This window comes from Schistocerca gregaria, chromosome X (genome assembly GCF_023897955.1).
Source record: "Schistocerca gregaria isolate iqSchGreg1 chromosome X, iqSchGreg1.2, whole genome shotgun sequence".
NCBI classification, from domain to species: Eukaryota; Metazoa; Arthropoda; class Insecta; order Orthoptera; family Acrididae; genus Schistocerca; species Schistocerca gregaria.
In genome coordinates, this window is record NC_064931.1 from 671,713,690 (window position 1) to 671,737,374 (window position 23,685).

The following is a 23,685-nucleotide window of genomic DNA, read 5'->3' on the forward strand; positions in this document are numbered from 1 at the left end:
TTGAATTCCTGCAACAGTCCATCTGTATTTTATTATTTTGGTAAATCCAGACTTAGTACCTAAAAGCGTCATGTTCGTAGATTCTACTCATGGCCTCAGAAAATCAACTATCAACGATGGACGATGGTCGATGGAATACGGGAGATAAAAAATTAAGTCGCCGTGGCAATTTGTAACTATTGTAAATCAATTCTTACCACTAAAGAAACTTACCACGAAGTGCGTAGGTTTTATCATATATAAATAATGCAAATGCCCTATGTTTGCTTAGCATATGATTTGGAAGAAGAAATTGAAGTACCATAAAATTCCCGTAAAAGTAAAATATAGATTACAACAAAGCTTAAACGCGACACTTGTGAATTCACTACTATCCGCTGCGCTAAGAGACAACATCCTTAGAGGACTCATGTCTATAACTTAGAAATCTTCTAAATTTATAAAGCAGTATGAAATACGGCGATAATGTCTACCGTAAAAGTCACCCTTTAACAATGAGAAATGCGACACAATAATGCAGATACAAGGTATACCAGAAAACAAACCATTTGTGACACTCGGCGTTTATGGCGTGCCTCTTACTGTGACATACATAACGTGGTTCTCTCGAACGAAAATACGGGATTCACAGCGGCTCCCCTTACTACAGCATTACGGCATTACGTCCCCTTCGCTAGATAACCGCTCTCTGGGTGTCAACGGAGGTCCATTGTGGCGGTGATGCGGACGCATGTCTCCGGGCGGATATTCAGTCGCTCTGAGTGCAAAAAGTTAGTTCGCCAATGTAGGCGCTCAGTGCCTTCATACTGCAGTTATTCGTCCACCAGGCCGGCCCTGCGAGGTCCTACATTATCGTCCATCAGATGGAAACCACACATACGACTCACACAGAATTCCATCACTATAGACAGAAGTCGTCTCAGTTCACTTAGGCAACAAAGCAACAGTGAATGTTCTCCTGACATTACCCTTCCTCAGACGAGAACGCTTGTGGGCGACATATACACAGTTGGCCATTAAAACAACAGCAGGATGTATATCACGTAACGAAATTTACGTTACCGTACAGCATGTCAAATTGATTTTTTTTTTTATATTTCCAGAAGGCTTTCGACACCGTTCCTCACAAGCGTCTTCTAACTAAACTGGTGCCTATGGAGTCTCGCCTCAGTTGTGAGACTGGATTTGTGGTTTCCTGTCAGAAAGGTCACAATTCGTAGTAATAGACGGAAAATCATCGAATAAAACAGAAGTACACTCCTGGAAATTGAAATAAGAACACCGTGAATTCATTGTCCCAGGAAGGGGAAACTTTATTAACACATTCCTGGGGTCAGATACATCACATGATCACACTGACAGAACCACAGGCACATAGACACAGGCAACAGAGCATGCACAATGTCGGCACTAGTACAGTGTATATCCACCTTTCGCAGCAATGCAGGCTGCTATTCTCCCATGGAGACGATCGTAGAGATGCTGGATGTAGTCCTGTGGAACGGCTTGCCATGCCATTTCAACCTGACGCCTCAGTTGGACCAGCGTTCGTGCTGGACGTGCACACCGCGTGAGACGACGCTTCATCCAGTACCAAACATGCTCAATGGGGGACAGATCCGGAGATCTTGCTGGCCAGGGTAGTTGACTTACACCTTCTAGAGCACGTTGGGTGGCACGGGATACATGCGGGCGTGCATTGTCCTGTTGGAACAGCAAGTTCCCTTGCCGGTCTAGGAATGGTAGAACGATGGGTTCGATGACGGTTTGGATGTACCGTGCACTATTCAGTGTCCCCTCGACGATCACCAGAGGTGTACGGCCAGTGTAGGAGATCGCTCCCCACACCATGATGCCGGGTGTTGGCCCTGTGTGCCTCGGTCGTATGCAGTCCTGATTGTGGCGCTCACCTGCACGGCGCCAAACACGCATACGACCATCATTGGCAACAAGGCAGAAGCGACTCTCATCGCTGAAGACGACACGTCTCCATTCGTCCCTCCATTCACGCCTGTCGCGACACCACTGGAGGCGGGCTGCACGATGTTGGGGCGTGAGCGGAAGACGGCCTAACGGTGTGCGGGACCGTAGCCCAGCTTCATGGAGACGGTTGCGAATGATCCTCGCCGATACCCCAGCAGCAACAGTGTCCCTAATTTGGTGGGAAGTGGCGGTGCGGTCCCCTACGGCACTGCGTAGGATCCTACGGTCTTGGCGTGCATCCGTGCGTCGCTGCGGTCCGGTCCCAGGTCGACGGGCACGTGCACCTTCCTCCGACCACTGGCGACAACATCGATGTACTGTGGAGACCTCACGTCCCACGTGTTGAGCAATTCGGCGGTACGTCCACCCGGCCTCCCGCATGCCCACTATACGCCCTCGCTCAAAGTCCGTCAACTGCACATACGGTTCACGTCCACACTGCGCGGCATGCTACCAGTGTTGAAGACTGCGATGGAGCTCCGTATGCCACGGCAAACTGGCTGACACTGACGGCGGCGGTGCACAAATGCTGCGCAGCTAGCGCCATTCGACGGCCAACACCGCGGTTCCTGGTGTGTCCGCTGTGCCGTGCGTGTATTCATTGCTTGTACAGCCCTCTCGCAGTGTCCGGAGCAAGTATGGTTGGTCTGACACACCGGTGTCAATGTGTTCTTTTTTGCATTTCCAGGAGTGTACTTAGTGATTGCAATTACAAATAACCTAAATTGGAACGATCACATAGATAATGTTATGGGGAGAGCAAACCAAAGACTACAATTCATTGGCAGAACTCTTAGAAGGCGCAGCAGCTCTACTAAAAGAACTGCGTAGGGAAGACACGAATGCCACACTAATCCCTTATCTACATGTCGATGCTTATATACCCGCATCGGAGTCGCGCTACGTTGTACACTGAAGAGCCAAAGAAATTGGTACACCTGCCTAATACCGTGTAGGGCCCCCGCGAACATGCAGAAGTGCCGCAACACGACGTGGCATGGACTAGACTAATGTTTGAAGAATTGTTGGAGGGAAATGACACCATGAATCCTGCACGGCTGTCCATAAATCCGTAAGAGTACGAGAGGGTGGAGATCTCTTCTGAACAGCACTTTGCAAGGCATCACAGATATACTCAACAACGTTCATGTCTGGGGACTTTGGCGGCCAGCGGAAGTACTTAAACGAAGAGGAGCGTTCCTTAAGCCACTCTGTAGTAATTCTGGAAGTGTGGGGTGTCGCATTTTCCTACTGGAATTGCCAAAATCCGTCGGAATGCACAATGGACATGTATGAATGCACGTGTTCAGACAGCATACTTTCGTACGTGTCACCTGTCACAGCCGTATCTAGACAATCAGTGGTCCCATATCACTCTAACTTCACATGCCCCACACCTTTACAGAGCCTCCAGAAGCTTGAACAGTCCCCTGCTGACATGCAGGGTTCATGAGGTTGTCTCCATACCCGTACACGTACATCCGCTCGATAAAATCTGAAACGAGTCTCCTCAGGCCTGGCAAATGTTTCCAGTCATCAATAGTCCAGTGTAGGTGTTGACGGGCCCAGGCTTCGTGTCGTGCAGTCATCAAGCGTACACGAGTGGACCTGCGTCTCCGAAAGCCCATATCGATGATGTTTCGTTGAATGGTTGGCGTGCTGACGCTTGTTAATAGCCCAGCGCTGAAATCTTCATCAATTTGCGGAAGGGTAGCACTTCTCACGCTTAACAATTCTCTTCAGTCGTCGCTGGTCCCGTTCTTGCAGGATATTTCTCCGGCCGCAGACATGTCGGAGATTCGATGTTTCACCGGATTTCTGATATTCATTTTACACCCGTGAAATGGTCGTACGGGAAAATCCCCACTCCATAGCTGTCCCGGAGATGCTGCGTCCCATCGCTCGTGCGCCTACTATAACACCATATTAAAACTCACTTAAATATTGATAACCTGCCATAGTAGCAGTACTAACCGATCTAACAACTGCGCCAGATACTTATTGTCTCATATATGCGCTGCTGACCGCAGCGCCGTATTCTGTTTACGTATCTCTGCATTTGAATACGCATGCCTACACCAGTTTCTGTGGCGCTTCAGTGTATATTCGCCGCAGTAACGCTCTCAAACGGAAACTTTTTGATCACCCATCATATTAGTTTCTGCTGCTTTATAAAGAGAAAAATCGAAAATGTGAACACTTTTCCTACGTATTGTAACTGAAATTATGACAAATGCCTAAAACTTGTAAGTATTACGCCAGTAATTAAATAAAACTTGAAATATTAGATCATTTTATCCCTTTATTCATAACTGAATAGACTTTTTCATATTAACTGTTGTTACAGGACTTCTTGTTTTACGAGATTGCAGAGTGGTCTTGAGTAAAAGTAGAATCAGCCGGCGGCTATGAAGGTCCGATAGAAAGTTCGATAAATTAATATTTTCTGGTAGTCAAGAAACTGTAGCCTCCTAGTAGTGTGCGCGGAAAATCCTGTAAACATTGCCTCGCGGCTGTTAGTACGTATGGGAGCTATTGTTATTGGTTATAATGGAAGCCACGTCTTGACGGTGCGACGACGGTCCAAAGTACAAGTAGAAAGAAGGTACCTTTACTCAACGGGGTTTGTAAAAGGAGCCCATATATCTTAAAACAGACCGCCCATAAATGCAGAGGAGCGCCCTCTTCTTTCACTGCAGTTAAGTAAAGCCTGGAAGAAGCACACTTACCTTTGGCGGCGGCGTCTTCGGCGACCTCTGGGGCTGGCCTTGCGCGGCCCAGGTAGCCCTTCTTGAACAGCACATCCTGCCGCGGCGTCGTTATCTTGGTGTACTCATCTGCAACACAAAGAAAACCAAGCGCGGGATCAGTATCTGATACTGGTTTGAAACAGAATATCGCTTACTGCCCGTCAAAACTATTTCAGAAGTGAAGTCCATTAAAGGTGCTAAGTGCTTCTTATGAAAGGGAAACTGCTTGAGAAGTGAATGAAGCACGTTTTTAGCCAATTCTAGATGTTATTCAATATGTACATTGAACACGAAACCAACGATAAATTTCGAGGTGTAATTGGAGATCAAGAAGAAGAAATCTAAACTTTGTGGTTTGCTGATAGCATTGTCCGTCTGTGAGAGACAGCTAAAGACTTGGAAAATCAGTTGATGGAATGGATACTGTCTTGCAAAGAGATTATAAGATGAACATAAACGAAAATGAAACAAGGTTAACGGAATGTAGTCGAATTAAATAAAGCTATGATGAAGGAAAAGAAACATGAAAGGTAGTACAGTTTTTCTATTCGGGCGGCAATATAACCGAAGCTAGCCTAAGTAGACAAGATATAAAATGAAGACTGGCTATAACATGAAAATCATTTGTGAAAAAGAGGAATTTGTTGATATCGAACATAAATTCAAGTGTTAGGAAGTCTTTTCTGAAGGGCTACCTTGTATCGTCACACAAGAAGACGTATGAAACGTGGTCCTACAGACAAATGCTGGAGATAGTGAGATAGAGTAACTAATGAAGAGATACTGAATCGAACTGGCAAAAAAAGAAATTTATAGCACAACTTGACTATAAGAAGAGATTGGTTGATAGAACACATCATGTGGCTTGACAGAATCGTCAGTTTGTTAATGAAAGGAAATGTGGTGAGTGGAAATTGTAGAGGAGACCAAGGGATGAATACAGCAAGAAGATTCAAATGGATGTAGGTTGCAGAAGTTATTCGGAGATGAAGAGACCTGCACAGGGTAGAACAGCATAGCGTTACGCATCGCACCAGTCTTGGGACTGAAGACAGCGACAACTACATCTTCAATTTTCCCAATATTGCATTAAAAACTACAATCGGGTTGAATAACATTTAATGTTACGTTATCAACAAGATGCACTACCATAGCCTAATAAAGTCCAGAAAATATTTGATTCATTTAACAAGTTCTTTGCTGAAAAACGGATGTAAAGAATGGTGCCAGTATCTATACAGATTTATTCCATGTAATTTTCTCTTTTCAGTTCTGCTTGATATTAAATACATCTTTCATCTGCATGTTCATTAGATAAATTTACAGAGGGAGGTGACGGAGTGATTCATACAGTCGGCTCTTATCCGAGAGGGCCATGTTCAAATCCTCGTCCGGCCATTCTGATTTATGTTCCCCATGATTTCACTAAACCACTATAGATTGGTGCCGGGTTGTTTGCTTTGAGTAGACAACTGCCGGTTTCCTTTCCCATTTGTCCACCTGAGAAGCTATTCTGTATTTAGTGCACATGTATTCGATGAGACTTTAGACTTCTCATCTAATCCTTCTGTTCCATAAGTCATCTTAACTCGAGGTGATCCGCACTGAAGATAACAAATTATAATGTTTACAAGAAACCAGTTAAAAACCCAATGTGGCAGACTGTTGCTCCGGATAGACGCTGAACTCAGTTGTCTATTATTTTGAAGTGGACAGATGAGGATCAACAGCAATGGATACGTAGAGAAATCCTCAAAGGAGGAAATGCAAAGGGGCATGATGGGATACCGATACGATTCTATATAGAGTATGCGAAAGAACAAACTCCTCTTCTAGCAGCAGTGTACCGAGGGTCCCTTGAGGAGCGAAACTCTCCTAATGATTGGAAAAAAAGAGGCAGGTCATTACAGTTTTCAAAAAGGATCCTCTATCAGACGCAGAGAACTATATATCTATATCAGTGACGTCAGTCTGTTGTAGAATTTTAGAACACGTTTTGTGCTCGTGTACGTCCTTTCTGGAGACCGAAAATCTCTTCTGTACTAATCAACATAAATTGCAGAAACAACAGCAGTCTGAAACTCAGCTCGCTTTATTCATCCGTGAGACCCAGAGGGCAGCAGATACCAGCGCCCTGGTTGATGACGCGCTACTTGACCTCCGGCAGGCGTTCAGTATAGTTCTGCACTGTCGCTTAATGAATAAAATACGAGTGTAGGGGTTAACAGATCAGATGTGTTATTGAAATGAAGAGTTCCTATCAAATAGAACACAAAACATCATTCTTAACGGAGAGAAATCTTCGAGTGTTATGGGACCATTATTCTCGACAGTATATATAAACGCCCCAGTGGATTACGTCGGAATTTCCATGATGGCTTTCGTGAATGATGCTGTTGTAAACAGAGAAGCAGCAACACCAGAAAATTGCAGCGAAATGCAGGAAGCTATGCAGGATATTTGGGCTTAGTGCAATGATTGGCAGTTGATCTTCATTATAACATATGTAAAGTATTTCGTACAGTTAATCTGAAATACCCCTTACTGTGCGATAACACCATAGTCAAGCCAGCACTGGAAGCAGTGACATCCATTAAATATCAGGGAGTACACTTACTGAGCCATTTAAAGAGGATCGACCACACAGAACGAATTGCAGGAAAGGCAGATGCCAAATTGAGACTGATTCGAAGGTCCTCCTTAGAAAGCGCAATCTACTCAAAAGGAGGTAGCTTATAGAAGTCTCGTTCAACAGATATCTGAATATTGCTTATCAGCCTGGATCCGTACTAGAAAGGGTTAACAGAAGAAATAGAGAAGATCTACAGTAGAAAACAGAGCATTTCCATGCAGGTTCGTTTAGCAAGAGCAAGGACATAACGAAGAGCCTCACCCAACTCTGTTGGCAGACGTTATAAGAGAGGCGTTGAGTATCACGGTGTGGTTTACAGTTAAGATTCCGTGAGCGGACTTTTCAACAAGATATTGCTTCATCATAAGGAAATCCCACGTAAAGACCATGAAGGTAAAATTAGAGACATTCTAGCTCATACAAATTGTTCCCAACAATCGTTTTTCCCACTCACCATTCACAAGTGTAACAGATAAGGGGAGGTGACCGTGGTACAATAACTATCCTCCGTCACGTACCATAAAGTGTCTTCTGGAGTTTAAATGTAGAAGTAGATGTAAACGGTGGAACATCTGCCGTGGCGCGCACCGACCACCAGGAAGGAGTCACTTTATTACGAGGCAGGCGAGGACAAGGCCAACAGCGCACTGTCCACCGCTTGACTAGAGTAAAATATCTCAGGGTTAAAGCTGTTACAAAATAGAGATCAGCTGAATGAACGCTCCGATTTTTCTCAAATTGTTTATCTATGGAAACGTGTTTTACAGATAAAATTTCACAAATATCCAGTCCGTCTTTGGTAAGATTTAGCACACTGTAGATGAGAGTAATCATTTTACAACAGCACGCTCGCCTTGCTAGTGACCACACGAGTTGGCGTAGTGGTTACCACACTGGAATTGCATTCTGGAGGACGACAATTCAAATCCGCGTCCGGCCATCCAGACTTAGGTTTTTCGCGATTTCCCTAAATCGCTCCAGGCAAATGCCGGGATGGTTCCTTTGAAAAAACACGGCCGATTTCTTTTCCATCTTTGATACCATCCGAACTTATGCTCCCTCCCTAATGACTTCGATGTCGACATTAAACCCAATTTTCCTTCCTTTTTCTTCCCTTGATAGTGAGTGACCTGACACACTGTCTAACTACGACACATGACATTGTTTTTCATTAGTATGAATCGGATCATCATTCGGATCTGCCTTAAGTGATGGATACGCGTGAACTGGCTTCTAAGAATCCACCAAATCGGGAAAGCTTCGCTGCTCTTACGAGGGCCTGCTGAACAGTAATGCATCCGATTTTTTAAATTCTGTTCTCACTGTGTGATCGGGTATTACATGGCATGTATTTCACTCCGTCGACTTCCCGGTTTCGCTGACGTAAGTTGCAACCCTCTGCTGTTGGAGGGCTCGGAATTGTAGCGTAACACGGCTATGTGTAACATAACAACGTCGGTGCTTGAGGAACAGCTTACCGTAATCGAGTTTTGAATTCGAAGAGTTCGTCCACACTTGGAGCATACTCTATTTCAGCATGATAATGCCAGACCACACACGAGGTCTGCGACATCCGCGGCAGTCCGGCGCCTGTGTTCACTGTCATCGATCATCTTACATACAGTCCCGACTTGGACCCCAACCGATTTTTATCTGTTCCCAAAATTTAAATAGCGCCTTCGAGGACTTTAATTTGATAGATAGCGATGAAGCGGTGCTCGCAGAGGTAAGGTTGTGCCTACATCAACAAAGTCAACCCATTTATAATGAAGATAAAAGCAAACTAGTCTCTTGTTGGGAGAAATGTGTTCGTCACCAGGTGACTATGTTGAGAGATAAACATGTAAAAATGAAGAATTAAGAAGTACAATATGAATAACTTATGTTTTATTTGAAAAGCTTTAAGAGGCCTCACATAAAAAATTCTGAAGCATTACTTTTCGCCATGCCCTCGTATAAAGTTTTCTTCTACACTTTCACTTGATGCTCAGCCACTACATTTGTTGTCTTTTGTTTTTGAACAAAAGATAGTCCTAAATTTTACGCGCGATATAAATAGATTTTCATCAAAGATAGAAATTCAATCGCAAACCATACATTTGATACATAGATCGATAATGTAACAAACATGCTCAAATGTAACAAAAGAAAATACGTCATATTTGAAAAATAGCATTTACGATCTTATTACGTAAGTAAAAAAAATTATAATACAATCAAATATTACACACACACACACACACACACACACACACACACACACACACACACAGAGAGAGAGAGAGAGAGAGAGAGAGAGAGAGAGAGAGAGAGAGAGAGAGAGATCCTGGTGTTAGTAATAGCTTGACTATATTTACCGCTGGATAATGAGCCACATTAGCAATGAGTAAAAAACATATCATTACAATGGTTCAAATGGATCTGAGCACTATGGGACTTAACATCTGAGATCATCAGTCACCTAGACTTAGAACTACTGAAACCTAACTAACATGAGGGACATCACACACATCTATGCCCCAGGCAGGATTAGAACCTGCTACCGTAGCAGCAGCGCGGTTCCGGACTGAAGCGCCTAGAACCTCTCGGCCACCACGGCCGACGATTTGATTATAGGATATATTTTAGGTTACTTCCGTAGCTAGATATGTATCAGGTTCAATTAGCTCATTATATTAAATGTGTAGATCTGTGGGTAACGCGGATATTCAGGTGTTAGTTCAAAAAATGTGTGCGTTAGACAGATAATTTTGCGAAACTTACCGTCAAGACGTTTTCTTTGACGCTCAGCGGAACACCCACATATGACGTTTATTGAGCACAGATTACCGTGCCTGTTCGACATACTTCCTGCAGGAGGTCGGCAGAATGTTTGTGATCATTGTTTCTGAATTTCATCTTTGACATTATACACGCCAATCAGACCGATTATATCATAACTCGGTAACCTGAAGAAGTTCTGAGAATAAAAATCGTAGCTCAACAAATTTGCGATAATACAGCTGAGATTGTTTTCATTAACCATTAAAATTTCTGTAAGTTGCTGTGTTTAACAACATGAAGATTATTATGGCCCATACAGGGATCGCGAAGAAAGTTTATGTATTTCTCTTTTACTGGTTATCGGGTCGTATCTATTCAGCCATCTCAGTAATTTAAAGAAGATACGATAGCGTAATGGAGACGATTTTCTTGTCAGTTGCGCCGGTGCGAACGTAAGTACAACACAACACCCTGCGGAGAAAATCTGCGACACGGCAGACAATCGAACCCGAGCCCCTTCCGTTAGCAATTTGCTGCGCTGATTGCAGAGCTACTGAGGTGGGCGAAGTATTAGCTTAATTACAGCACCTAAATACGAATATGAGCACTCCTTTCCCGTTTTTTATGCTGCTCACTTGAGTGAAAAGTGAAATGAAAATTTTTCTCTATCACCTCTTTACAATCTTGTGCGTTGTACAAAAGTAAATCTGCTAACTGATGATTGCACAGCTCTGTACTTTCCAGTAAATAATGCAGATTTCGAAGTCTCCAAACTTCCTCAGTTTACGAGAGGATTATGTCTGTCACGCGCCGTAGCATGACCGGATGGATCAAAAAATAATGCCTTCTGTGTCATAAAAAATTGAATAATGAACATAAAACTGCGGGAAATAGTACAGATGATAGCTTGAACTGTCCTATACTCAAAATTACCGTTCAGCTTAGTCATCATGGATTTTTCATATTTGCGCCCACAGAACCGAGGTTATGAGAGAAACAGGCCGCGGCGCGTACGTCACGAAGGTAGATCTGTGCTCACTCGCTCAACTCAGCAAACGAACTACGTTTCATTACCTGTTAATTCGTAACTAGGTGTGTAAGTACAAATGAGAATTCCATCTTCTACTGGAATCCGCTATTATGGGGTCTTACTGTTACTAGTCATACAATGATCGGAAGTCCATAGGCCTACTTATAATTTGTTACGGCTGTATTGGGGTACAATAAAATTAAAATTATGCCAAAATGATTATCAGTGGCATAAGGCACCAGTTCTTGCATGAAATCAGGATTGTTAAGCAGAAGAGACTAAATGCTATAAACAAGCCTTCTACCATTTATATCGAGTACTGATCTTAAATTAAATTTTGTTGTATTACTGTTAATCAGTAAGGCTTCATAATAGCAGATTCCAGTAGAAGATGCAATTCTCATTAGTACGTATATGCCCAGCTGCGAGGTAACAGTTTAAAAACGTATTTTGTCTGCAGAGCTGAGCGGGCGAATTAGTTCTGGCGTACCTTCGAGACGTACGCGTCGCGGCTTGTCTTTCTCGTGGGCCTCGCACTGAAAACACGCATCAAAACCAATTTGGAACAATTCAGGGTTTTGCTTCTTCAATCATGTTTTTAAAGCGGTTTTAACATCATTCATGAAGCAAGCGTAAGGGTACGCTGTAACAGACATCAGTAATATGTGGCGTCGGCTGAAAAAGTTTGGCAACAAAGAAATGGAAATCCAGATTAGCTGCGCACCGGACAGCCGGCATCTGTCACAGATGCCAATCGAGGACGTGTTGAGGAAGAGATTCGAGAGAAAAGACGCGTTAGAGTTCCCAATCAACAGCGAAATTTATGTAACCAAACTTAAGGAGACAATAAGAAAGAAGAGACCATGCCATCACGTCAGTGCACGCCCCCGTACCTCATTTTTCACAACCAAAGCGACTGAAAAAAGGGGCTGATCACTGGTGCCCCATACACCTCACAGTCCTGATTTTGCACCGTATGACTTCTGCCTGTTTGGACCTATGAAAGATAATCTAGGTGGTTATATATTCAATGACTTGGATGAGGTTAAAACAGTGGCCAAGAAGCAAAACCTTGAATTTCTCTAAACAGGTTTTGTTTCTTGGGTTCAACGATAGCGCAAATGTGATCAGATGCATGGTGATTTTCAGCGGTAGTGTTGTGTAAAGGACAGTTCAGGCTATGGTCTGTACTAATTCCGCTGTTATACGTTCATAATTAATTTTTTATGGCTCAGGAGGCATTTCTGTTTGATTTACCATCTTACTTAGAAACAATGTCTATTGATGGCAACGTAAAAAGTCTGTAAACAATTGTACCCCATTATTCTGAGATTCCAGAACGTACAGTGGATTGTCTCATCTTTAAGCGGAACCAAGCACTAGCATGTCATCAGATCCTCGAATGATGCCGAATGTGTTCCTTTTTTGTCGATGCCTGTTTACCGTCTAGTAAAATTATTAGAAAATAATAGTGTTGTGGCTACAGCATTCAGTCTGAAAAATCAATAAGCAGAAACAATTCACGTTGTATCTGTCCTACAGAAATAAACGGTCGTTTTGAAGTGAGTGTTCTCAGCTAGCCTTGCAGTATTTCACAACAAAATTAATGTACATGTTTCAACAAATTACCTTAGAAGCCCTATGTGACGATGTGATATTCGTTTGTCGTTACTTCTTTTCACTAGCGCTGATCGCAACTGTGACACAGTCGTTGTATTCTGGTACGTACGTTTCAGAGTAAAGAGAAAAATTATATTTCTTTCTCTGTCAACATTTCCAGCCATGTACATAGTAAGAAAAGAGTTGTGTGGGTTTTGGATCAGTGCACGGTGTCTAATGAAACTGTGCCAGAATCGAAATTCTTCCGTTAACAAACATTCTCTGCCGTACAAGCTATAATTGAAGAAACAAAAAGATAGTAACTATTTAAGAATCCTAGAAAATGACAACCGGCATAGCGAGCACCATACCAGTATAGAGTGGCTGTAACATAATTCAGGGTTTCCGTGATTCGGTAAATACAGGTTCATGTCATACTATATCCTAATGCAATTACCTGCTGTGTTCGACGTGTTCACTATAATTTGGTTAATTCCGAAGAGCATGCGTACAACTCTGTTTTAATTTTTATGCAGTTCATGTTCGGCAAGTAACGCTGTTTTTTTGCAGGTCATCTGGGAACCTGAAAATAATCCGATATAAAGCTGTTCGTAGCATACATTATGGATGGATTCGAAGAATTTAAGAGTAAGAGGAGATCAACGAAGCATCTGTCCACGAATATGAATAAAAGTCTTTGAGTTAACTGCATACCCTTGACTATTTTTCTTTCTCCTAGACTGGTGGTTTTTTTAAACAGTGCAACGATAGAATGAGAATAAAACCATCATTTCGAAATCCCATGCATTCACTACTTGGTCGATTCTTCGAAACAAGTGTACGTGAGAAGACTAAACAGATTTGCGGTGGCTCGGAAAATATTGGCAGCCCGCTAACAGCTCTGTTGCTTAAAGTTTGCTTTCTTAGCCTACGTTTTTAACGAGTCGCTGTTATTTGGCAGTACCGCTACCGTCTTCACACCTCAACCAACCGTACGGACTGCAAGCGTCAGCAGTTGCTCCTTGCTCTACAATAGCTGCCGAAAAGTAAGGTAAAAAGTATCCTCTCACAAAAGCATTTGTAGACTGTAAATTCAAAACATAACGACTTATTCTGTTTATTTTTTCGCAATGATAAAAAAATAGTAACAGAAACAATATACACTACTGGGCATTAAAATTGCTATACCAAGAAGAAATGCAGATGATAAACGAGTATTCAATGGACAAATATATTATACCAGAACTGGCATGTGATTACATTTTCACGCAATTTGGGTGCATAGATCCTGATAAATCAGTACCCAGAACAACCACGTCTGGCCGTAATAACGGCCTTGATACGCCTGGGTATTGAGTCAAACAGAGCTTGGATGGCACGTACAGGTACAGCTCCCCTTGCAGCTTCAACACGATACCACAGTTCATCAACGGTAGTGATTGACATAGTGTGACGAGCCAGTTGCTCGGCCACCATTGACCAGACGTTTTCAATTGGTGAGAGATCTGGAGAATGTGCTGGCGAGGGCAGCAGTTGAACATTTTCTGTATCCAGAAAGGCCTGTAAAGGACCTGCAACATGCATTTGTGCATTATCCTGCTGAAATGTAGGATTTCGCAGGAATCGAATGAAGGGTTGATCCAAGGGTCGTAACACATCTGAATGTAACGTCCACTGTTCAGAGTGCCGTCAATGCGTACAAGAGATGACCGAGACTTGTAACCAATGGTACCCCATACCATCACGCCGGGTGATACGCCAGTATGGCGATGACGAATACACGCTTCCAATGTGCGTTCACCGCGACGTCGCTAACACGGATGTGACCATCATGATGCTGGACAGAACTTGAATTCATCCGAAAAAAAGACGTTTTGCCATTCGTGCACCCATGTTCGTCGTTGAGTACACCATCGCAGGCGCTCCTGTCTGTTATGCAGCGTCAAGTGTAAACTGGAGTCATGGTCTCCGAGCTGATAGTCCATGCTGCTGCAAACGTCACTGAACTGTTCGTGCAGATGGTTGTTGTCTTTCAAACGTCCGCATCTGTTGGCTCAGGCATCAAGACGTGGCTGCACGATCCATTACAGCCATGCGGATAAGATGCCTGTCATCTCGACTGCTAGTGATACGAGGCCGTTGGGATCCAGCACGGCGTTCCGTATTACCCTCCTGAACCCACCGATTCCATAATGTGCTAACAGTCATTGGATCTCGACCAACGCGAGCAGCTATGTCGCGATACGATAAACAGCAATCGTGATAGGCTACAATCTGACCTTTATCAAAGTCGGAAACGTGATGGTACGCATTTCTCCTCCTTACACGAGGCATCACAACAACGTCTTACCAGGCAACGCCGATCAACTGCTGTTTGTGTATGAGAAATCGGTTGGAAACTTTCCTCATGTCAGCACGTTGTAGGTGTCCCCACCGGCGCCAACCTTGTGTGAATGCTCTGAAAAGCTAATCATTTGCACATCACAGCATCTTCTTTCTGTCGGTCAAATTTCGCGTGTGTAGCACGTCATCTTCGTGGTGTAGCAATTGTAATGGCCAGTAGTGTATTACCTTTGGTAGATGCTGGTGTGGTACTGAATAAAAATTTTTCATGAGGCCAGAAACATGGAATTCACTACATAGCCTGAATCAGTGACACTTTAGTTATTATGATAAAGATCGCGGATTGCGTTTCACATGATCAATATTTACGGAATCTATGCTAGTTTCTATGGAAAAGTCACTGTCTCGCCAATCAGGTCGTTGCATCTGAACACAGACCTTTTCATATAACTCTGTTACCTATACAGATGAGTGCTCTCTGGTGGCCACTGTTGTTACAGCGGCATCATGATTATTGCCACCAGTCTCTCTGTAAATATGATGAAAAATCTCAGGTACATTTGTTATCAACAAGTATAACACAAGTATATTTCTGTCGTGAGTAGGGCTCCTAATTGTTCGTTCTCGGCAGTTTTTAGCGATAGTTTTTATAATTCTCCACTGGGACGGAGTTTACTACCGACGTTGCCCCACACGGTTTCTATTGGAGAAGATCTGGGATCTTGTTGGCCACAGGAGTACATCAACATCACGCACTCAGTTCATACAGATACGTGTCATGAGTGGACGGACATTGTCCTGTTAAAAATAGCATAACGACCCCGTCGCCTGGAGGTAACACATGAGGACGCAGTATGTCCGTGACGTACCGTTGCGCCATAAGAGTTCCCTCAATCACTACCAGCCATGACCTGAAGTCATATGGCACCGCACATCATGACGCCAGGGTAACACCGTTGTGCCAGTCTGAAGAATAGGACCTTTCCCCAGGTCGCCGTCATACTCTCTGACGATGGTCATCTGGGATAGTGCAGAATGACGATTCATTGCTGAATAACATGCGAAGCCATTCGCCAGCAGTCTATGCTTTCCGGTCACGGCACCACTCCAAACGCAACCCATCCTGCTGTGGAGTTAATGACAGCTTAAGCATAGGACGGTAATTTCTTAGCCTGGCTGCTGCCAGTCTCCTACCAGTTGTGCGCGATGACACACAATGTTGCTGGGAGTCCATTACTTGTTTTCGAGTGCAAATTGCAGATATAAAGGGGTTAGCATGTGCCTGGTGGACAGTTCGGCTATCATCCCTTGTTGTGGTCAGATGTGATCGACTGGAGCCTTGACGAATATACCTGCCCTCCCGTTCCCATGCAGTTCAACATACAGCCACTGTCATAAGTTAATGCCCCAAAAACCTAGATATTCCGCGATTCCACCAACTGACCAAATGGAGGCCCCGTTCAAACTTTGTCAGGTGCTCATAATGCTGTCTCACACGAATACGCGGCATCTCTGTGTCCTGCACAGTGATCGCTAAACATCTGACACTTTTCACGCCGTCTATACGTACTCCACCAGCCCTGGTAACAGCACTAAACACGAAAAACACTAATTCACTATGGTGGCCGTTCTACCTGTCACAGAGAATTACAGTTCTAATCACTTACGTACCCGCTGATGGTCTGTACGTATACGAAGTTACATTGACACCCTGCCATCTCTTCTGTGTGCGCCACGTTCTTTTTTTTTTCTCATACAATGTAATTTCGCATAAAGTTCTATACGATTCACAGTTTTTAAAATTCTGATTTTTCCAAATCAACTGTGAGTTTCTTAACATTTTGCAGAATGATTCAGTAATATACATACCAGTGGATAGAGATTATCTTCTGAAATTAGCAGATTCTCCTGCAGGAGAGTCTGGTAATCAACAGAAGGATTCAACTTTAACTTGTATTCGATTGATGTACTAGGCCAAATATTTTGCGTGCAAACTCATTTACTGTTATAATTGAATTAAGATTTAAACCACGTCCCATCTGTCATAAGTAATTCTGGAAAGCATTTCGGTTTTTTCTTCTAATAATATTCGGGTGCGCAACCGTATCTCGTCGACATTCTGCCACAATATTTCGGCCCAGAGATATACAGCCATCTTTAGGTGAGTAGACAACTACTGAAGAGCCCAGGTTCACTCACGGTGTTTTTGCCGAATCTTGCGCATGCGAAATGTGCTGGCATCCTTCGGCGCATGCGTCAGGTGACGACATGCGCGGGCGGACGAGATGTGTGTGCTGCCCTCGGTGGTGGAAGTAAGAGATGACCTAATCACTAAGTATCGAATGACCCTGTCGATTTCGTTGTGACTGGATAATTTTAATTATACGATTCCAGTTTTTACGCAGTTGAAAGCCGTTGTCACGATTCATAAGATTATCCTCAATACGTATTTTCGCCGATTCTTTGATTACTGAATCTCAAAAACTGGAAACTGGAGCTAAAATTTTTGTTCTATTGTATTCCATTGAGGTTGACGTCGAAGGACGCCACGCTCTTTAACCATTATAAAGGAAATTTGTAGGCATGTTCGAGCCCCATTTCGAACTTCTATTTTGTAATGGGAGAAACTGACGGGGTTTAAAAATAATGAGCTGTTAATTTTATTGCCCAATGTATTTTGGGCGTGATATGGTGATTTTCTTGGTCGTTTGTACGTAGATGGTGAATAGAATTTGTGTATGAATCGTGAGATTTTGCATTCAATTCCCCAACAATACAGTAAGTGCTCATAAACTTAGAATTCTTACAAACTAATTTTTCACTCCTCTGATCTTTGTTCAAAAGTCTACAGACGCTCATTTACAAACTGCATTTTCGAAAGTACTACGTACACTTTAGGTACATATATAACCGAGACGAAATAGACTGCTTTCAGCAGCGGAGAGATTTTTTATTTGAATGACATTTTGAGGTATCCTGGTAAGTTCATGTTGCTGTTGAACTTCAAGACATCTGCTTGTGGGGACTTCAAGATAACTTTCTACTATTACGCTAGCTCAGACCTGTTCCATTTATAAGGTGTTGTAGTACACAGAGTGTAAACAAATTTGTATTGCACGAATTATATATGTAAGATGAAATTCGTATACACATATACTGAGCAGTTGCATGAGGTCTTTACAAGGAGTATGCGTCAAAAAATGGTTCAAATGGCTCTGAGCACTATGGGACTTTACTTCTGTGGTCATCAGTCTCCTAGAACGTAGAACTACTTAAATGTAACTAACCTAAGGACATCACACACATCCAGCCCGAGGCCTGATTCGAACCTGCGACCGTCGCGGCCTCGCGGTTCCAGACTGTAGCACCTAGAGCCGCTCAGCCACTCTAGCCGGCGAGTATGCTTCAGTTTTATCCTTGTTTATCTCCTGTTAAATTCCACTTTAATTTTTGCATTTTGCTATGAAAAATTTCTTGCCACTGCAAAATTTAAAAACATAGTTAGATTGCATTTATTCACATATGGGTTAGTTTCCATATGAAGGGGTAATGTTGCAGGACAATAAAATCTTGGGTGTAGTCTATTATGAGCTCACTGGTTAAAGTATGAAGTAGTGCAATGTTTTCACTGTGGTGAATGTATCTTGGGATTGAGGATGTTTACATGTGATAAAATGGATCCCCAGCTGCGTCTACAATTGTCTACCACGATTAGATAATACAGGGACCTGCTGTCCAATTATTTGCTTTAGTTTGTTCGCCTGCAACACCCGCCAGGTGATATGTACACTTGGTGTGACAATGTACCAACCCGTTTTTATTGACCAACAAAGACTGACAGTAGCAATCCATTCCTCTCGAACTGTGCCTGAATGGTCTGAGGAAGACTTAACGGGACATGTCACCCCATCTCAGTCGTATTGAGCACACCTGCGTCGCCATCCAGCGAGATATGCGCGTCTATGAATCAACTCTGAACATCTCCTTTAATTGTGAGAGGTGATTGAGCGATCACGGATCATGATAGTTCCCCACGGCCGTCAGTGTCTTGTGCTCATGCCACACACACCACTAGGTATGCATATCTAGTTCATTATTCGCCTGCTTAGCTGAGTAAGCCGGCACGGTAGCTCAGCGTGTTTGGCAAGAGGGTTAGCTACCCTCTGTAACATAAAACTGAGCGAACTGATCAACTATGAACTTGAACGGGTGTCGTGGGACGTCAGCCCTGAACAAATACAACGAACAAAATGTTTTTTTTTTTTAAGAAGTTGTAACGTGCTTGCTTCCCGTGCAACGGGGCCAGGTTCGATTACCGGACGGGCTGGAGATTTTCTCAGCTCGCGGACTTGTCTTGCAACTCGGCGGCCGAATTTCCCCGGATGGGGCCTTCCAGCCATCAATGCCACACGATAATTTCATTTTCTAGTTCAATTTGCTGATGAGTGTACTTGAGATTAGGCTATTAAATTTACAAACATTGTTGTATCTGATATACTGTATCGTCTAATAGAATTTTATGCAGATTTTTTAAGGTATAAATAAACTTCACCTGCTTAACTGGGCTACGTATACGTCACTATCCGGTGATTGTCTGCAAACGCTGCTTCCCATACTTTAGTTACTTAAGGACAAAATCCACAAAAATATATACGCAATCGAGATGGTATTTCGTGTGCAGAACAATCAAAAACAATTTCATGAAATGTCATACTGGTTTCAAGACGCACTTTCATCATCGTTTGTGAAGGAGAAGAACTTACAAGGGAGTTGCGACAGATGGGTTCTTGTGGGCAAGAACCAAAGGACTGCAGGCAATGTCACGGGAAAAATCTTCTGTGTTTCAGAGGGTATTTCGCTGACAGATTATCTCCAGGAGGGAGGGGACGGGGACAGCGAACACAAATTACTGTTGTGACCTGCTATTCAAACTGGAAGAGGCGGTGAAAGTGAAAAGGCCATGGAACCTGCGGAAGCCGACCTCTTATTGCGACACAATGCTTCCGTTCCCAAGGCTTGTGCGACTCTAGACGTTTTAAGAAAGTGCTTTAAGAGCGTGCGTATCTTCCACCCTAACTACATCTCATTATCCAAATCTGAGAACACATCCCAAGTTTGCTACTTACAAGCGGTAATGACAGCATCAGGAGATATTTCGGTGCGCAGAAGTGTTTCTTACTTGTTGCTGCTCAAATGAATTTGAACTACACTGCAGAAAATGAGTTTATATCTTTCGTGAATGTGTGGAAAAACTTATAGCATTCTTTTTTTTGTTATTTGAAAATCCTTTTAACAATCTCGATGCTTCTAGAGGTCGATTAACTTCACTAATGGAGAACTGCAAGTTACCATCATCAAACAGTTTTCGAGTCGAGGCTGACAGATTGGATTACGGACAGTGATGACAGTTTTCAGTGACCCCTCTGTGTATTTGTCTAACCTCCATGTAACCTATCAAGATTAATGCTGGAAAATTTGTGCCTGCCATTTAAGTTCAAAGAAAAGGTACTTTTGTGCTCTATTTCACAGATGACCAGTAAAAAGAACGATTGATCCAAGAACGAAAAAGGCTGCAATATGATTCCTTAACGACTTTCTTTTCCGGGTCGATTTTAGTTGCATATGTCATCTGCAAGATAGCGAGCCGGATGTCCATTATCTTACGCTCTGTTTCTGTACACTATAAAGTAAGGTCAAACTGTCAGGAACCCGAAGATTGGCTTGAACGTCGTAGTCCTTTACCAGACATGTATAACTGGGGGGGTGAGATGCTCCTACATTCCTCCGGCTTTGAACTGACTTACCCAGACCCTTGTAGTGGGACCTACAATTTAGATGGTCTCAGAAACACGTCAACACTCGACATTTTTCATTTTCAAAATCATTTCCAGAAGTGAAAGAAGTGATAATTACCAGATAAAAGCCTAAGACTGAGTATCGTAACATAGATTCTTATAGCCATAGTCTGGAAGTTTGCGAACTGAATACTAAACTAAACTAAACTCCGTCCGAAGTGCTAGCCCAGCCCGACAGCGCTTAACTTCGGTGATCTGACGGGAACCGATGTTACCACTGCGGCAAGGCCGTTGGCACTGAAATATAGGGTGTTAAAATAAAAGTTTTTCATATTTTTAGAGATAATAATACGGTCCAAAACACGCAAATAGTCCAGTAAAAATGGGCTCTACAATGCGCATCTTAAGAACTATGAGCGCTTGTACATCTTCGCTCTTGTACTGCAAGCTCTTTGCTATTACGAAAAACCTAGACAATGCAGTAAACAAGTGAGTAAACTAATGAGCCACATTGTTCTGTTACTGTAAAACACTTTTTAATGTAATCTATTTTCTATTACACACGACCTCCACTTGTGAGCCATCGCTGAAGGAGGTGCTGAGTATGGCGTCCATATATATTAAGGCATGCTTCTGTCCGGCGTCTTAGAGAATCGCGCACTCTCTGAAAAACCCTAGGTTTCACGGATGCCCTGGCAGGCACTGATGACGTGTCCCTGTAGTGTTTGTACATTAATGGGCTTGTATACACCAAAGATTTCAAGTGTCACCACAACCAAAATTCCAAGGGATTAAGCTCGAGGGAATGGGCTGGCCAACGTACTGGACCACCTCGACCAATGCATTGCACATTAAATGACTGTGTGAAGTGTTCTCGGACATTTAGGAGGAAATGGGCGAAGGTGAATAACCCCTCACAGCTCTTAAGGAATGCAGAGCCCTTTTCTACTAGATATTTTTGTCTTGTTTCAGTCCATACTACATCTCAAATTATGGAATACCTTTTTAACGCTCTGTATATCGATGAAACGAGTTACTCTGTTGTCCCGCTGACATTTTTCTTGTTTGAATTTAAGAAACTGATAGTTGAATGCCCGGTATTATTGAAAAGCTGTCAACAGTTGTAATTACAGGAGTTCACAGTACGTTCCTAATGCCAGATGTGATGCTACTAACCAAGGCCACACTAAACAAAGGAGGCGTGTCCTCAACAACTGCGGCATTTCCATGCAGCGCCATTGAGCCAGCTGAGTTATTTCATTGTGAGCGCCTCCTTCAGCTGTCCGTAACTTGGAAGGCGGCCGCCGCAGGCGCTACCATCGCCTGAGCGGCACCGTGAGTGTCGGCGTCGTTCGCATTTTATTTATTCTTTTCCAGCGGCTAGCCGCTTCTTTTTCTGTCAGCATCTCGCGCTGGTTATAATAATAGCTGGCATGCTGTGGCTCGAGCGCAGGCCCGGCACGCTTCGCCGGACTGCACTCCATATAAACGCCGCTCTTTCGCTCGGTTGACGCCAAGCAGACCCACCACTACAACCGCCGCCAGAAGCCAGTTAATTCTATTCTACAACACCTGGGCCATTAAGAAAACATGGTTAATGTTTCATAGACGGAAAGAAAGTAAGCTGCGTAGTTGAAAAATGTCATATTATCGCCTTGAGCTACTGGTAACATTCCTTATTTCGGCAACCACTTAGGATCGACTGGCCATCATCAGGTTCATAAAAGTATTACAGCTTGATTTTAGGCTAAACGCAAAATCATTTCGTGAAATGTTGAAACCATATCGTATTATAAATTAACTATAATTACAGTTATAACCTGAATGAGTACACTGTCTAGCACAGTTTTTATACCTATATTGACGATGTAATTTACACTGAGGTGACAAAAGGTCTTAGGATAACGATTGCGCATATACAGATGGCGGCCATATCGCGCACACAAAGCATAAAAGAGTAGTGCATTGGTGCAGCTGACATTTGTTCTCAGATGACTGATGTGAATAGGTTTCCGTCGTGATGATGGCCGCACGACGGGAATTAACAGGATTTGAACGCGATATGGTAGTTGGAGCTACACAAATGGGACACTCCCTTTCGGAAATAGTTAGGGAACTCAATATTCCGAGATCCACAGTGTTAAGAGTGTGCCGAGAAAACCAAACTTCAGGCACTACCTCTCACCACGGACAACACAGTGGCCGACGGCCTTCACTTAGCGACCGAGAGCAGCAGCGTTTGTGTAGAAATGGCTCTGAGCACTATGGGACTTAACAGCTGAGGTCATCAGTCCCCTAGAACTTAGAGCTACTTAAACCTAAGGACATCACACACATCCATGCCCGCGCCCTACTGCGACTGCCAAGCATCTACCTTTCAGTGATATAGGAAGCCACCAGTGCTAGTGAATCACACTGTGAAAACCATGCGATAACTACTGTTGCACTCTAATAAAAAATCAGATTAAATTAGGACACACTGAAGAATTTCAATAACTTAACACTTCTCAGTTTCGAAACGTTCTCTGCTATCAGTACTTCATTTATAAATCTTTGTTAGTGGATAAGCCTTTCATTTTTATATAGCTAGGGTAAACAGCTGTGCTCAAAGCTATTCTAGAAGAGATAACCTTCGAGGAATATCAAAGGGCACAATATCAGTATGTGAATGAGTCTGAACGAGCCAGAATTATCGCCCTCTAGGAAATCGGTATGTCATAATGTGGATAATAAGCTCTTCAAGCAAAATATTATTCACCCCCTTGAAAGACCACAGTGGCCACTTTGGAA

At 43.2% G+C, this 23,685-nt stretch overlaps 1 protein-coding gene across 3 annotated transcripts in view; it reads right to left on the reverse strand.

The window, feature by feature from the left end:
• Window positions 1-23,685, reverse strand: part of LOC126299189 (uncharacterized) — a 508,703-nt gene that overhangs the window by 179,279 nt on the left and 305,739 nt on the right. For all 3 annotated transcript variants that reach the window (XM_049990966.1, XM_049990965.1, XM_049990967.1), the window contains exon 3: window positions 4,713-4,820. In XM_049990966.1, coding sequence (XP_049846923.1) covers window positions 4,713-4,820 — 108 coding nt within the window. The remainder of the gene's footprint in view (window positions 1-4,712; window positions 4,821-23,685) is intronic.